At 36.6% G+C, this 15293-nt stretch overlaps 2 protein-coding genes across 2 annotated transcripts in view; one reads left to right on the top strand and one right to left on the bottom strand.

Moving 5' to 3' along the window:
• Positions 1 to 193: 193 nt before the first annotated feature.
• LOC137297706 (sorting nexin-10B-like) lies at positions 194 to 9824 on the bottom strand. Its single transcript, XM_067829633.1, has 6 exons — positions 9712 to 9824; positions 3822 to 3911; positions 3393 to 3493; positions 2971 to 3069; positions 2398 to 2565; positions 194 to 1932 (listed from the first exon to the last, which is right to left on the bottom strand). The coding sequence occupies exons 1-6, from the start codon at positions 9730 to 9732 to the stop codon at positions 1629 to 1631; spliced, it is 783 nt and encodes a 260-aa protein (XP_067685734.1). The 5' UTR covers positions 9733 to 9824; the 3' UTR covers positions 194 to 1628.
• A 2390-nt stretch (positions 9825 to 12214) lies between these two features.
• The window catches only part of LOC137298104 (sodium-dependent phosphate transport protein 2B-like), a 35636-nt gene continuing 32557 nt past the window's right edge, over positions 12215 to 15293 (top strand). Inside the window, exons 1-4 of the mRNA XM_067830183.1 lie at positions 12215 to 12310; positions 12398 to 12485; positions 14517 to 14654; positions 15107 to 15238. Of these exons, the coding sequence (XP_067686284.1) occupies positions 12281 to 12310; positions 12398 to 12485; positions 14517 to 14654; positions 15107 to 15238 (388 nt within the window). The 5' untranslated portion in view covers positions 12215 to 12280. The remainder of the gene's footprint in view (positions 12311 to 12397; positions 12486 to 14516; positions 14655 to 15106; positions 15239 to 15293) is intronic.

Here is a 15293-nt window from a genome sequence, read left to right as displayed (position 1 = left end):
GTGGACACTATCTCCACAATTATTTTTACCTGGTACTGCTATTAGTTAATAAATTACAATGATGTTTTGGGAGTGAACAGAACCAGCCTGGGTGTAAGGGAGAAGACTTAAACAGGTGACCAGGCTTTGACAAAATAAGAACTGTCTCCAGGTTCTGAAAATGGTCAATTCACAAAAAAGTCAAACAAAGTAATAAACTTATGATTTTTTTATTCTTGGGCTGCGAAAAAAATGCTATCACAAATGCACCATATTCAGAACATTAGTCAAACAAAATAAGACATCAACCGTAATTACTGTCATAAGAGCACTAAGGCAAATTGAAAATGTGAGGCATACTAAAACATGGAGGAGTTTCAGTTTTACTAACTATTCTTTAAGAGTTACTTGGCACCCATTTAGAGCTAATGGAGTGACAGTTTTGTTCAGGTGCTAATGAGTTATTATTCAAGCCCAGCCATTAATATGGCAAATATAGTATGTGGAAACCTTGCTAAAGTAATTGTCAATACAGCTTCCATGAAGGTTGTTTTGTCGTTAAGTCTCCTTTGTACTGCTACTACTAAATTGGATTAGATATACAAATTGTCATTTACTTAGTTGGTTAGCAACCAGTATATAAACAGTAGTCCTAAAAATAGTTAAATATCGATAAAATAGTTAGTTTCCTTTTTTTGAAGGGACATGCTAAAAAAATACTGACAAGACAAATTCGTATCACATTCACTGAGGTAGAACACCTTTCTATATACAGATCAAATTATGTACACTATAAATCTTACATACAAAGACATTTTAAATACATAAAATGCTGAATGTTGAATGAGGCAAAGATTCATCATATCACATACTGATACAGAACTTTCTCTGCATAAGCTAATTAAATTTAAATTATTTGTGTCATTTTAACTTATTCAACTAATCTCAAATTTAGTTTTGCAAGTATCTACACCATATTTCATTCATAACAGACACAGGTGATGTCAGTGCTTTGGACGAGTTGGTACTATTGTTTTGTAACAATTACTTTGTTCCTATACCTAAAGGAATCAATATGGATAACTGTAACCAAAAGGAATATTTTAATAATTTCCTACAATTTCCTACTCTTGAGAAAAGGATGTATTAATGAGGTACAATTATTTTCTATTAAGATTCCATTTTCTGAATCAATTTATTTTCAACTCTAAAATCCAAGACTCCTAAAATTGGGTCAGTCCTAACTAAGACACCTGTTGTCAATTAAAACTTTTTTATACCCAACATAAGACATATTTTCAAAACATTAAAACTGTATTTTACATGAAAAGGTAAAAATGCTAAATCAATAAATCTTTTTTACCAACATTAATGCATATATAATCTTTTTGCTTGCTCTTTTGCTAATACAAATTAAAATACAACATACATTTTTTTGGCACAGAAGTTAATGACATGATTAATAAAGCATATGAGACACGGGGACTTGTTTAACCGGGATATTCCCAAGACTAGAAGACACTTTACTCATTATTTACAGTAACTGCATCACAATAGTGTTTGTCTATCACCTAGTAGATGTAGACACATAATGCTTGATCCTTGCTGGTCCTGTATACAAGGAAAGTCACACTAATAGAAAGCCATCATTATTCAGATAGTCCATCTTGACTGTTTATACTGTAATGTGGGAAGTCTTGAGATGTCACACATTTTAACTCAGGATAATGTGAGCTTCCATTTGGCAGAACTGTTTTATCTCCCTTTGGCTTGGGGCTATCTGCCTTTGGATCCTCTTCCGACACACTGCTGTTCATGGAAGAATTTCCACTGCTATTTACATCACTGGCTTCTATTGATACAAAACTCTCTGAGGACAAAACACTGTCTGAAAGACCACTGTCATCTGATGTGTTGGGAATGCTGATTGAGAACTGTGATTGACAAACGACACTGAAACAAAATGGACATTAGCTTTAAAGTAAAGTGGCTTTACGTGATTAATCACATCATCATGCAGATAGCAAGTGAGTGAGTGAGTTAAGTTAACGCTGCACTACAAGTATATGGATGTGGCCTGTGAAATTTTGTATCAGACAATCCAGTGATGAACAACATGAGCATCAATCTAAACAACTAACATATCAATCAAGTCAGTGAACGTGACACAACAATCACCTCTTACAAAAAGATCAAGAAAGTAAAGCAAGAAACTAACACGTATGGAAATGACATACAACTGTCCATGGTTGCAAAGGTTGAGAGGGTGAGTATTGTTTCAATCTGCTACCAGAAGCTACCAATAACAGGCGCACAAGAAATGGGAATCAAACCAGGGCTGTTACACTCCACTTGTTTGTGAACAGCAGCAGAGCCACCAGGACAATTTTGTTTTGTAGATTCAAGAATGGTTCTCACCTTTTCTTTTTCTCTTCCTTCTTCTTGCCCCCTGCCTTCCACACACTCTGAATGTATTCTTCCGTCAGCTTCCCCGAGATGAAGTCACTGATGTCACTTCCTGTCAAGTTTGTTTGGAGGAACAGGTGCAGCACAGAGTCTGACAGGTACAACTTCTCAGCAATCACACTGAAAATGGAGAACCATTTTAGACTTGCATCAGAAAATCACTTAGATGATATATATTTGAAATCTAAGGTTTCTTGATAAATATTATTTCAGTACTATTAGTATTACTATATGCAGTCCAATATCCAGCTCTGAACGCAGGGAAAATACTCCTTAGGCTTACTAGATGTGTGTCCTTGGCAAGTGTATTATTTTACATCACTTTAAGCAATATTTTAGCATTATTGCTATGTAGGGCGTAGACCCCGGTCTTTCATTGTTATGGGTGAACGATGTCCTGTGCTTTAAGTGATAGATACCTGAAAGACTGAGAAGAAATATCAAGTGCACAAGTGCAATTCAGCATGGTAAGATGGCATCTACTCTCACAACATTCAGCAGTCCACAAATGGACTTAATCTATACCTGTTGAGGAACTTTTCAAGACCTTCTCGTCTCTTCTGGATAAATTCATCATCAAATCTCTGCAGAAAGAACTTCTTTGGTGGAAGATCAGGGGGAGTCCTGCACATAAAGAAATAAGAATAAATTAAAAGAACACATTACACTGTATAAAAAAGGAGAGAGATCACTGGGTGGTTGTTATCATAACCCCTCCACCAAACTCATGTTGACACAGCAATTCAAAATGACAGTGATTAATACTTCGATCAAGGAAACTTCCTGTTCAGACATGCATACAATATGTTCCTTATATCAGTTGTCCATTTCAGGATTTAAGAAAAATATAAAGGAAAGCAAACTTAAATTATTTTATATTTTTATTAAGTATTCATAAGTCTCCCGAGACCACCAAGACTCATGTCTTCGACATTTTGTGTACATACCTGATTGGGTGATGAAACTTCAACTGTTTCCTGAGCCAGACAAACTCAGAAAATCTGCGTCTCACAGTTGTATTGGGTAGACTGAAGGCCTTGTTCGCTGTCTGAAATCATGATCAGGGTACACTCTGGGTTGAGTATAGTTATGGAATAAAATTTATATTTGTGTGAGTGAGTTTAGTTTAATGCCACACTCAGCAATATTCCTGTGGCATATATATGGTGGCAGTGTGTAAATAACAATTTACATCTGGAATAGTTTGAAACAAAACAAATTAATAATAATAATACACACATACAAAATCTGACCTTACAAAAATTACATGAAATCCAAAGAACGAGTAATAATACGACTGCTATGTATTACTGGTATTCACACAATGCAACAATGTAATTTCTGAATCTATAAAACTGTTTAATATTGTGATGTACCTGTATAATGATATCGTATGTGGTGTACCGTCCCTCATCCCACGTGTGGTGTGTGACTGGGTTCACCACTTGGACATGTGGCAGAGGACACTGAAATGTAAAAAATATAGAATCAGCTTGACATTTCAGTTTGATATTACTTTTAGGGGTGAAATAGTGTATCACAGTATTCTGTCAGTTTGGTATGCCATAATAATGCTATCCAAAAATTTAAGGACCTTCATTTCTATTTGCTTGTTCTTTCAAAATAACCAAGAATATATTTTTCAAGAAACAAAGAAAGGCTTGCCCCATGAGATCACATCTCAGAATATGGACTGAAATGAACCGAAGGACAAATCGTTTGTACCGCACTGTTGTCAGAGTGTACTGTCTTACCCCTAATTAATATTCTGTAATTAAAATCCTGTCCTTGGTGCGCATGTCATTGTGCACACACACACATTTTTCATGAAGCACCTGAAGCGACAATGTGTCACAAACCTGTATGATTTATAATCAATGCAATGTGCTTTGGGGTTTTTTAAACGTGAAAGTTCATCAGTTTCAACATCCATGTTCACAAGGCTGTTGCTATCAGACTTACGGCTGACTGGCTACAATCAACTTATGTATGTTATTATGGATGCGTATGGATGTGTGAGTTTTGTTTTACACCATTTTTATTAATATTCCTGCAACATCATGGCAGGTGACACCATAAATGAGCTTCACACATTGTACCCATGTGGGGAATCAACCCAGGTCTTTGGTGTGACAAGTGAACACTTGTGAACACTTCAACCACAGGGCTACCCCATAGTACATGATTACCCCAACTGAATTTCAAGGTTTCAGTGGCCAAAGCAAGACAGACATGATGCTGCCTTTCAGAAATTACAAAAACCTTGACCAAAATGGGGACAAGATGACTGAGATTGTATGTACTCTTGCGTAGTAATCACTATCATGCACGGGTCAGAAGATATGGGCTTCACACTTTGTACCCATGAAAAAAACTGACAGTCATGACAAGCATAAAGCCTAAGAAAAACTGACAGTCATGACAAGCATAAAGGCTGAGAAAAACTGACAGTCGTGACAAGCATAAAGCCTGAGAAAAACTGACAGTCGTGACAAGCATAAAGGCTGAGAAAAACTGACAGTCGTGACAAGCATAAAGGCTGAATCTCAAGTTCATGTGGATTTGATAAAACATCAAGCACAGTATATACTATTTCATAACAGTGTGAAGAATAGAATTACCCAAGGTATGTGAAATATTTTTGTGGCCACAGTGGGAAAAACAAAACACAAATACCACTGCAAGATAAGCTCTACACTGTGTTATTTAGCCTAATCTGCAGTAATGACTTGCAAAAGTTACAACGTATTTCCTTATTTAAATTTGTGGCTTGATATGAAAATGATGGGGAATTTCCTAAATAAATGTTTAAATCACTAAATACAGGTGTCCTTTGATCCTTCCCTGTAGTGATCTGACCTGTGTCAGGAGTTGAAAGAAAAATAAGGAAATTTTTAACGTGAATCTCATGCGCTCTACTATGACTCATGACAGACACCCGGACATTGCAACTACTGATTTCCAGACTTACACAGGGCATGGTTAAGAAATGAAATACATCTACATCAAACAAATAGAACTCTTTCCCTCTTGTTACATACCTTGGTAAAATCTATCATGATGAAAATATGGTATCCAAAGGTATGTCCAGTAAAGATAGCACACCTTGTATGGTGACAGCTACTAGGGAATGATGCTGATAGTCATGCTCTAGAGCTGCCAGTCATTTGATCAGTCACATGTGGCCTCAGGTGGGAAGTGTTGCCCAATATATAGATTCTACATTGGCTTAGAGTCACATGGCTTGGTGTTGGGAACTGCCGTAATGACTGGTAAATATATCAACATTGAATTGTGGGTGGTTGAAAACACCATAACTGACCCTGTGACACAGGTTGAATCTTTGGTGGTGTAAGATGCTGTATAAGATAAAATGTTATGGATGTCAACTTCTTCATTTCTGGGCTATTCCTTGCCCCTTCCTTGGCCCTGCTGTAGCTATCCCCATAATCCTTTATTGCTAAGCTTCATATATGAACACATACTGAAACCACAGATCCAAAACAAATATGTTCATTACACTACAAACAAACAAGACCCTCTCAAGCCACAATCATCTGTGGTTTAACCTCTTTTTTGCAACTACTGCAATATCAGAGTAGCAATATTTCCAATCCAGTATTATCTGTTGTAAACTTGTTATTTCATTTAGTATTCAAAAGTTTCAGGTTTTAATTTAAGACATGGGTATTGTTTTTCTAAATATATGGGTACTGTTTTTCTAAATATATTGGTAATGAGTTAGAGAATGTCCCTTTAAAAGGACATTAAACATAAAAATCATAAAAATATGGTTATGCCATTTGTGTCAAGAATTATGAAACAGTCCCAGCATACATATTCTTGACAGATACAGGTCATGCTTATTGTCACATGAACAACACTGCCCAAGATGACCTCAAGGTTTAAACTGATAGGCACGTGGAGATATAGGTTAAGTGAGAATTGTTTGCAAACATTCCTTCCTCCCACAGCCCTCTTGATGACAGCAAACGTAACCATAGATAATATCCATGATGTCACGTGTCCACACACGAGTCCTCTATCATAGATATCTGGTGAACATTGTTCAGAGAAAGGACATGAAGTTATGAGACTGTATAACAGCAGAACTGGAATATATATACTGAGAAACAAATTCAACATATTGGAAAATTCAAGAATTCCCTTAATTTATTTCAGTTTTCATTACCAGCTTTGAATAGCCCTCTGGGAGGAAATCTGAATACTGAAATGAAGTGATGTTCCCAATTTTTTCCTTCAGTATAATAGCATTCAATGGGCAACAGAACTGAAAAAACCTGACTTAGTACCCACATGCTCCACAACTAATCTTAATATATTTATATATTTGGTCCACTCCTAGATACTCCCATAGCCTCGTCCAGATAATAACTATTACTGAGAGCAATTTTCTCCACACCCCTTGGACACATTGTACACAACCTACATAACAGTAAGTACATATGGTTACAATAAGTATCCATTACATTTGACCTGTCATTCTGTTATTACCTTGTACACCATTATACCAACAATGTTGAGTCTGTATTGTCTATATTGACATGATTGAGCTGGATGATAAAGCAAACTTGTTTATCAAGCGACGCTACGTTAGCTACAGATGATAATCACAAGCTGCTGTTTAACAGTCAGGTATTCCCCAGGTCATGTTGCGTGGTTGGTCACATGACAGAAGTGAAACCTGTCCTAGTAGCTGATTTGAAATTTTGATGAAAAACACTCCCGAGATTGTAAGCAAAAATACCCTACATAAATAGGGACAGGAATATGAGTGAGTGGGTTTTAGTTTCATCCCCCGGTTAGCAATTTTCAAGCCATATGTCAGCAGGAAATCATCGAGTCTTGACCAGACAATCCAGTGATCAATCTACACAACTGGAATATAAGAAGCTGTACCAGTTTGTTTGAAAACAATATTATCCAATGATAATTTAATGTAATTTGTCTTAAGTTCCATAAGATTACTAACATTCTATTCTTGCTTTTCAAGACTGACATTATTTTTAGGGTTATAGATGTCAATTTACAAATGTGTATTGACACAAACACTATTCAAAAGAAACAATTCAAGTCATGAAAGCAAGTGTGTATTTCACCATTGCTTACATCCACTAAACCTGAACTGTATACATATTTAGTGTTCAGTATGTATTGATCACACAATCTGTGCATGTTAAATTAGTATTATACAATGTTGTGACATTTAGAATTTACTACACTGGTACTGTTAATGTTAATGTTATATTACTGTTGGTAATATAATCCATATTATCACAGTGTATTGCCTTATTGCAACTATGGGTGCGTTGCAAACAACCAATCGCTCGCAAGCGATGTACAGCGATTCGCCTCACAACAAAGTGTTAACTTTCAGCTGCTTGCAATCCCATCATTCGCTGGAGGGGGACACTTCATTCTCACACCAAAATGGTGGCTTAGGTTTGAATTCGAAAGCCGATCAAAATTGTTCGGCTGCCAAAATGGTAAAAAACAGCTTACACCCCAGCATCCTAAGTTTGTTCCATAAATTCATCACTCATCATTGAGACTCTCCTAATACATTCTCTATTAGCACCAGACGAGCAAACGGTAATCGCTCCGCCATTTTTGGCGATTAACGCTTCAAGCTGTTGCAAGCCCGAAATAAGCAGTTCATTTGCTTACCCTAAGCGATTTTTGGCTTGCAACCCACCCTGTGTTTAAAAGTGTTTCAAATTCATTTTATACTGTTGCAAAAACGTTCATACCTGAAATGGTATTACTTATCACACAAGGCCACACAACCATCACCCAGAGTAACTCTTCAGAGTCTGGTTGGTCTACTTGGTCTGCTAGCATTCACCGGGGTACTCTACATGGGTCTCACAAATGTATTTGGAACTTGACTAAATGTTTCATCTTACATATCCTCTGAAACCCTCTCACCCATTCACCCATTCTCTTCCCACAGTGGTTACTTGTCATATCTACCCCCGTAACCTGTTCTAATACGACCCTTTCATGGTGCGAGTGTTCAAGACTCGTGATTGGAGGCAATCAGATTTAGTAGTGCAATCAACGACCTTGTTTCAAAAGTGATCGTTCGCAAGATCTCGGTAATTTCAAGACACATCGTGAAAACTAGAGCGCAATACTCAAATGTTTCTTCTAGACAGAACTCAGTCATGTCATATTTGTTCCTCCACATTGCTTGCATTTGTCAAGTTGAATCTAGGTCGATGTAACACGTGTTCTGATCGGACAGAAAAAAAAGGAAATAGATCTGCTGCCATTTTTTGCCGCTAGGGGATTTTATGAGAATGCTCGAATTATGGCCGTATTAGAACAGAGGTTCGTAGGAAGATATGACAAGTAACCTCTGTGGGAAGAGAATGCCATTCACCAGACTCACCCAACCCACCCCAACATTGTAGTGCATGTGCTGAGACTACACTGTCATTTTCAGAAAGCACTGAAGCACATGTTGTTGTTAAAAAAGATTGCTTAAAATTATTTTACTATCTTCCTGTTATTAAACTATTTAGGACATCAGATGCCATAACAGCATTAATTGCCACTTCTCACACCTAAAAATAAGCAGAACTTGTTTTGTTAACCTTAATATACCATCTTTAAAATGATTTTTTCATTAAGGAACAATACTTCAGCCCATGGCCCAACCAGCTTGGCAAGGTCATGGGCTTCGAACGGGTTGCACGACTGGTTTGAATACAATTACAAGTACGTAATACTACTAGCCTCGATTCGCCCCTGCCCCGCCTCTGGTTTTGCCCCTGGGTCAAGTCCGAAAAGAAAACAGGAAAATTCCACCAGTTTCATTTTGTGACATAACAGCGGTACTCTTCTCAACTAACCGCTTATATGTTAAAATCGCATCAACAGCTTTGACAGTTCCTGAATTCCAAATTGATACGAGTGGTATTTCGCGGTTGTACTATCGCGTAGTACGTATGACCCAGATCAGAAACTGTTGTAACACTAAGTGACCAAGATACGAAAATGTCTCCTCCTGTCCCATCCATTCTCATCAAATAACCGTGTCTAAAAGAAATATACAGCTGACATGCTATGAGAGACATGACCTAAGACACAGAACTGAAAGAAAGAGTCATGATGATATTCTACATAGTTTACACATTTGGTTCGAAGGTATTTGTCTACCTTGTTTCCAGCATTGATATCACATGCATGATGTTGTGGTGCCTCCATTAGAACATAGAGAAATGATATCGTTTAACTTACTGCCTTTCGCTTCCAAACCATTTTCGCTGCTATCTGACGTTCTACCTGTCAAGCGCTACTCGTCAACTTAATGACCTGTCAGACGATGACCCCTCAGAGCTATTAAAGGAAGCACGATGCTACTACTGTAACGACTAATATCATTGCTTACTCCTATTTTTACAAATGGTGCATAAGTGATGACATTGTATGGTGCTAATAACCTATATTATATATACATTTAATGTACATTGCAGAGCATAAATTGGATGGGGGATACTAATAAATTTACTCTGTATTAAAGCATTTTTATAAGATTTTCTGTAAGTAGTTTTAGGGAAAACTGTACAGGTTTAAATCACATGGTTTTCATTCGCACGCTTGATTTACTATTTTTAGAACACTCAGCTTCAAAGCCTTCCTGGAAAATATGAAAGCCGTACATTTTGTTGTTAAATCTTGCTAAAGCATTCAACCCAAATATTCAAAGTAAAATCTATTTTTGTATTATTTCAGTAAAAATGTAGAAATGCACTACGAAGGGGCTTGCTTCTTGAATGAATTATTTATATTTATCTATTATTATTAGTTTTACTAAAGTTCAATCCATTTTTGTCAACGAGTGTTGGCAGATGCAAAAAATCGAAAATCAACGTGAATAGTTGGCCAGGTTGTAATGTTTAGTTACGGAACCAGCCACAATCCATAGGGATAGTTAATTATCAGTAATGTAAGCATGTAGCAGGGATATACCTTTTTTGTTTATTTTTTTTAAAGCCACTTACCAAAGGGTAAGTGAGTTTAAGAAAGTAACTTATTGTGACTAATTTTGAACTGCTCTGATGTTTATGACATAATCGTGATTATGTAATTATGAAAGAATAAATGAACATTGCATTTGACGTTTAGTTTGCTGGACTATTTATCGAGAAGAGATAACTCTATTTTATTTTCAAGTTAATCGCTACATTTTGAGCAAATATGAAATCCATGTTTATTTGCAGGCTGAAATTGTCAGCGGGTAGACATCAGAATGCGTGCAATGAAAATATATAGGTCACCTTGCAAGCTATTGTATAATTTATTAACTGCCTCATAAATGTATGTGCATTACTAAAATCAAATTTACCCCATTTACCTTATTTATGTCATTTACCTTCAAAAGATACTGTTTTTGTGTTGGAAACTGATTTACCAGAAATAATATTTTTATCGGGAACACCTGTATAGTTTTGCGTTTAATAAAGTCCAGCTTATTTCATTTCACTGCAAGAGGTACTGGTTTTGTGTAGGAAACTGATTTACCAGAAATAGTATATTTATTAGAATCGTCTATACGTTTGCGTTTAATAAGCCTAAATTTGTTTCATTTAACTGCAACATGCGCTGGTTTGGAGTTTGTTTTTTTACCAGAAGTACTATATTTATTAGAAACATATGTATGCTATTTCGTTGAATATGCGAATGTGGATGTGAGGGATGAGTGCTCACCTCCAAATCTGACATGACTGAATCTGAGCTGTTAATTGTCACTGACATGCGTACAGGTGACAATGATGACGCCATTACCCCACCCGTAGGTGTTTATTTAACATTTCCTGCAAACCACGCAGTACATATTCAACTCCTCTTCCACGTGACAAGTCGACTGCCTCACTGATAATTTGTCAGCTTTTTTCATAAATTGGTCTAAATAGCATGTGATTTCAGTTTAACTGTCACACGACATCAATTATTCAGTTACGCAAGGAAATCGATGTCTACTTACATCACTGTTATTTTTAGATTCACTGCTCTTAATCAGGGTGCTAATTTCTACCTCAAGTTTAGAGTTGTTGTTTCGACGAGACATGCCGGGCGAAAGTGTAAAGTAAATAATAAAAAAATCATCATAGTTAGCCTCAATCTCCAGTCTGTGATACAATTCACTACTGAAATCCCAACGAAACCGACTTATTTTTCTTCTTCTTTCTTTTTAATTCAAACTAATCTAATTCGTGAAATAAAAATTACTTGAATACGGATTGACATATGTATAAGTGCCGCTCCATTGGATACAACAAAATACTACCAGAATTAAATTCAAATAAAGCACAGAAGCAATTAATTCCACAAAGCCAAGAAATGGATGATAACAGGAAAATACCCACAAAAGTGCATTCGATGGATCATCTCTGGTATTCATGACTAGACTCATGTTTCAAACAAATATGTCAGTGAACTGATTTGGCTCTTAAAATAGCATGATTTTGAAATAGAAATGCATGTTGATTATGTACAGCACGAGTGACAAGAGAGTGATCAAGATGACAATTCAGTCGAACAAATTATGAATCTCAGATAGTTTCGAGAAGATAATAGTTCTGTTATAATGTCGCTACAGGAACAGTCGAGGCAACCATCCTGGTTCCCGGGTCTCTCATTAGTTTTGAGCGCCCAAGACCAGGATGGTGACGAAGTCGCGGAACTGGTTAGGTTATTGGGCACCGACAACGCAACAGCAGGATGCTCAGTCGAAATTCGCGGGAACTTCGAGCATCCGTACTGGCGCGTGGAGCAGCTGGGACCAGAGCGTTTTTTTCTTCCAGACATGCACCAAGTTGCATATGATCCTGACGGGGTGAGACATAATCTGATATACTTTATATGTGTCAATATGTCAGTTCGTTGTGAACTAGGAGTCTGATTTGTTTAAAACTTATTTCAGAGAGCAGAAAACGAAAGCGGTGAAAATGGTCGACCGTTGTTGCATCATGGGCATGTCGGAACGGAACCGGCGCTTTCAGAGAACAAAGGTAAGGGGTGAATTATAGTGAATTCTTAGACCAGACTGGTTCGTAGACGTTAGTAAATGAAGTTAGTAAATGTTAGTTAACTTAGTTTGGTATTATTATTTATTATGACATTAGTGTAAACGAGATGTGTTTGAGATTGGTGAAATAAAAGAATATATTAGGTAAGTATGATCGTTTTTTTTAAAAAAAAACATGATGAGCGGCATTCAAATAATATAATAATCTCAGAGTTTTCTGAAATAAAAACCAAAAGACATAATAGATAAGTATGATCAACATTTAACTACAGAAACAAGCCCAGAAGTAGCAGTGGAGAAGGATAGTGTGTGTTGGTCACCGACTAATAATTAACAACACACTTGAATATACCCACAGTATTTTACAATGAAAACAACTCACTACTTCCTATTTAACAATCACACCCACAGAACTGATCAAGATTCAACTATACATACACAAGCCCAGAAGTAGCAGTGGAGAAGGTGGGTAGGTCACTGCCAAAGTAATTAACAAAACGCAATCAAAACAACTCACTAGTTCCTAATTAACATTCACAACAACTAAGTGCAACCGAATGGCTTTGATGAGTAAACTGTGAAAACTGTTTAACAATTTCGTTATTTTCTTATTTGTGGAATTCGCCGACAAACATTACCTATACAAACGGTTATGATATATAAAGCTCAAGATGGCAAAAAGAAATCATTCAACATCAACCATGGCTCTCTGCGTTGTATGTGTTAAAGGAGTTTGTCCCAGACAACATGCTATCTAGTGTGACAGCTGTGACCAGTGGCAGCCTCGTCTTTGTGACACCTGTATCTACACTGCAACATATCAGCAGATGACTAAAGGGCACATACACATGGACTTGACATGTTTTCACTGAAAACAAAACAAAAAAATCTTGTCATAAGTCTAGTGGTTTATCAAAATTAATATGCTTGCAGAATAATATTCTTCAATTATTTACACACATCTACAAAATCACCATCTACATCTGGTTAACAAAATCACCGCGTCTGCGAATTGAGACAGTCTATGAAAACACTGTCTCCCATCAGTGGCTTATTCTTCAAGACGTAATAAACACAGATTCATCTAGGATTTAACAGAATATGTAGTTTTGGTGTAGTTTGACATAATGCATATACCATGTCTGGCCTCATCGTATTTTCTTGTGAATACATTGATACATACATTTATAATACAAGGTTATCATCTTGTAAAGCATTCTGTTCTGATTTTTTAATATAGTTCTAACTGATGATAACCTTGTAAGGCTTGTTCTCGTGCAATCTCCAAACTAGTCTGTTGGTTAGAATGTTTTGTCTAACGATTTCCAGTGGTTTTCAAGGTGGGACTCCAGATGAAGTGAAAGTTTTCACAGCAATTAATGATATCCTGTGTTCATGAGCCTGTTGAGCAAAGACCACATTACTATATAACCTTCTCCAACATTAACGTCTCTAAGATAAAATGACTTACAACAATATACATACATTCTGTAAAATACTGTCACAACACAAATTTCATTCCAAATAACAGTGGAGGCCTGAAGCTCTATTTCAAGGGGTATAGATATATTAAGTGCTACATAAGAAAAGAACTCTTATCATATGGCAAATGCGAGTGTTCAAGCAGGATGGCCTTTGACTGTAAAGGCTTTGTAAGCACTAATATAGCTTGCACTTAAAACATTTTTGCATGATTGATCATGAAATATCAGATCCAGATCTTTTTGAGTACAGAGGTTTCAGGACAATGTATTTTATTCATGTTATGTCCACTTGTTCCTCTTTTGAGTTATTTATTCACTGATTGGTTTCTTTTGAACCCAAACAGACTGTAGGTGTCTGACCCTGAAAATGGGTTCGAATCCTGGTTGTGATTCAACCTAGCCAAAGTAATGGAAACTGTACTCTACTGAGGAAGAAGTGGAATCCCACATGTAACGAGTGTAAATTCAATCTGCTCCCATTCAAATCATCAGAGCATCATGTATTATCTACAAATTCTGCCTTCATCCAGGTGCTAGACGCAGTAAGATGACGACAATGGTCCTATGGCTTTTGAGGCTTGTGGCCTTGCTGGTGCTGCTCTACATGTTTGTGTGTCTGTTGTCACTGTTAACATCATCTTTCCGGTTACTCTGTGGTAAACTTACAGGTAATGTCCGTGTGTTATATACTTGTCAGAAAAAAGCAAGTGGATTGTGAAGTCAGTAAAAAGATTTGTATTTGTGTGAAGATCTAGTTAGAATTGTTTTTGAGCAATCCATCTTTGCCAGAAGATGCCACTTAATAGTTGCTATACTGCTGAAGTATCTACCTTTCACACTGATTTCATTTTTCAGTGTTTACGGTGGGTCTTGTACAAGTGTAAACAGAAACAAATTATAATCTTTTTACAATCCTGAATATTTCAAAACCGTCTATTGCATAATCATATCATTTATTGTACACATTGCTGTTTTAAGGTACATTTTAAAATTAAGTAGATCTGAATGTATGCATGAAAACATCCATGCAGAATATTTTTGCATGTTATTTTAATTATTTTTTGCAAGAAAAACCGGCTTCTGCAGTAGTTTTACCTAACCTTTCGCGTTTTCTCGACAGGAAGTGTGTTTGCAAACTCCTCCCTACTCCAGAACCCTGTGACAGGATTGATGATAGGTATCCTAGCAACAGTTTTAGTGCAGAGCTCCTCCACATCAACATCTATTGTAGTTTCCATGGTCGCATCAGGAGGTATGTTCTCAAATACACATTCTGGTTTTATCATTCTTTACAAGATGACAAAATA

This window comes from Haliotis asinina, chromosome 10 (assembly GCF_037392515.1).
Source record: "Haliotis asinina isolate JCU_RB_2024 chromosome 10, JCU_Hal_asi_v2, whole genome shotgun sequence".
NCBI classification, from domain to species: Eukaryota; Metazoa; Mollusca; class Gastropoda; order Lepetellida; family Haliotidae; genus Haliotis; species Haliotis asinina.
This window is presented reverse-complemented; position numbering and strand designations above follow the sequence as displayed.

Coding starts and splice junctions, on each gene's coding strand:
- LOC137297706 (XM_067829633.1), bottom strand. CDS start 9,732: ATGGTTTGGAAGCGAAAGGCA. Junction 3,070..3,392: donor AAGTTTCATCACCCAATCAG/GTATGTACACAA, acceptor CTTTATGTGCAG/GACTCCCCCTGATCTTCCAC. Junction 1,933..2,397: donor AAGGAAGAGAAAAAGAAAAG/GTGAGAACCATT, acceptor ATTTTGTTTCAG/TGTCGTTTGTCAATCACAGT.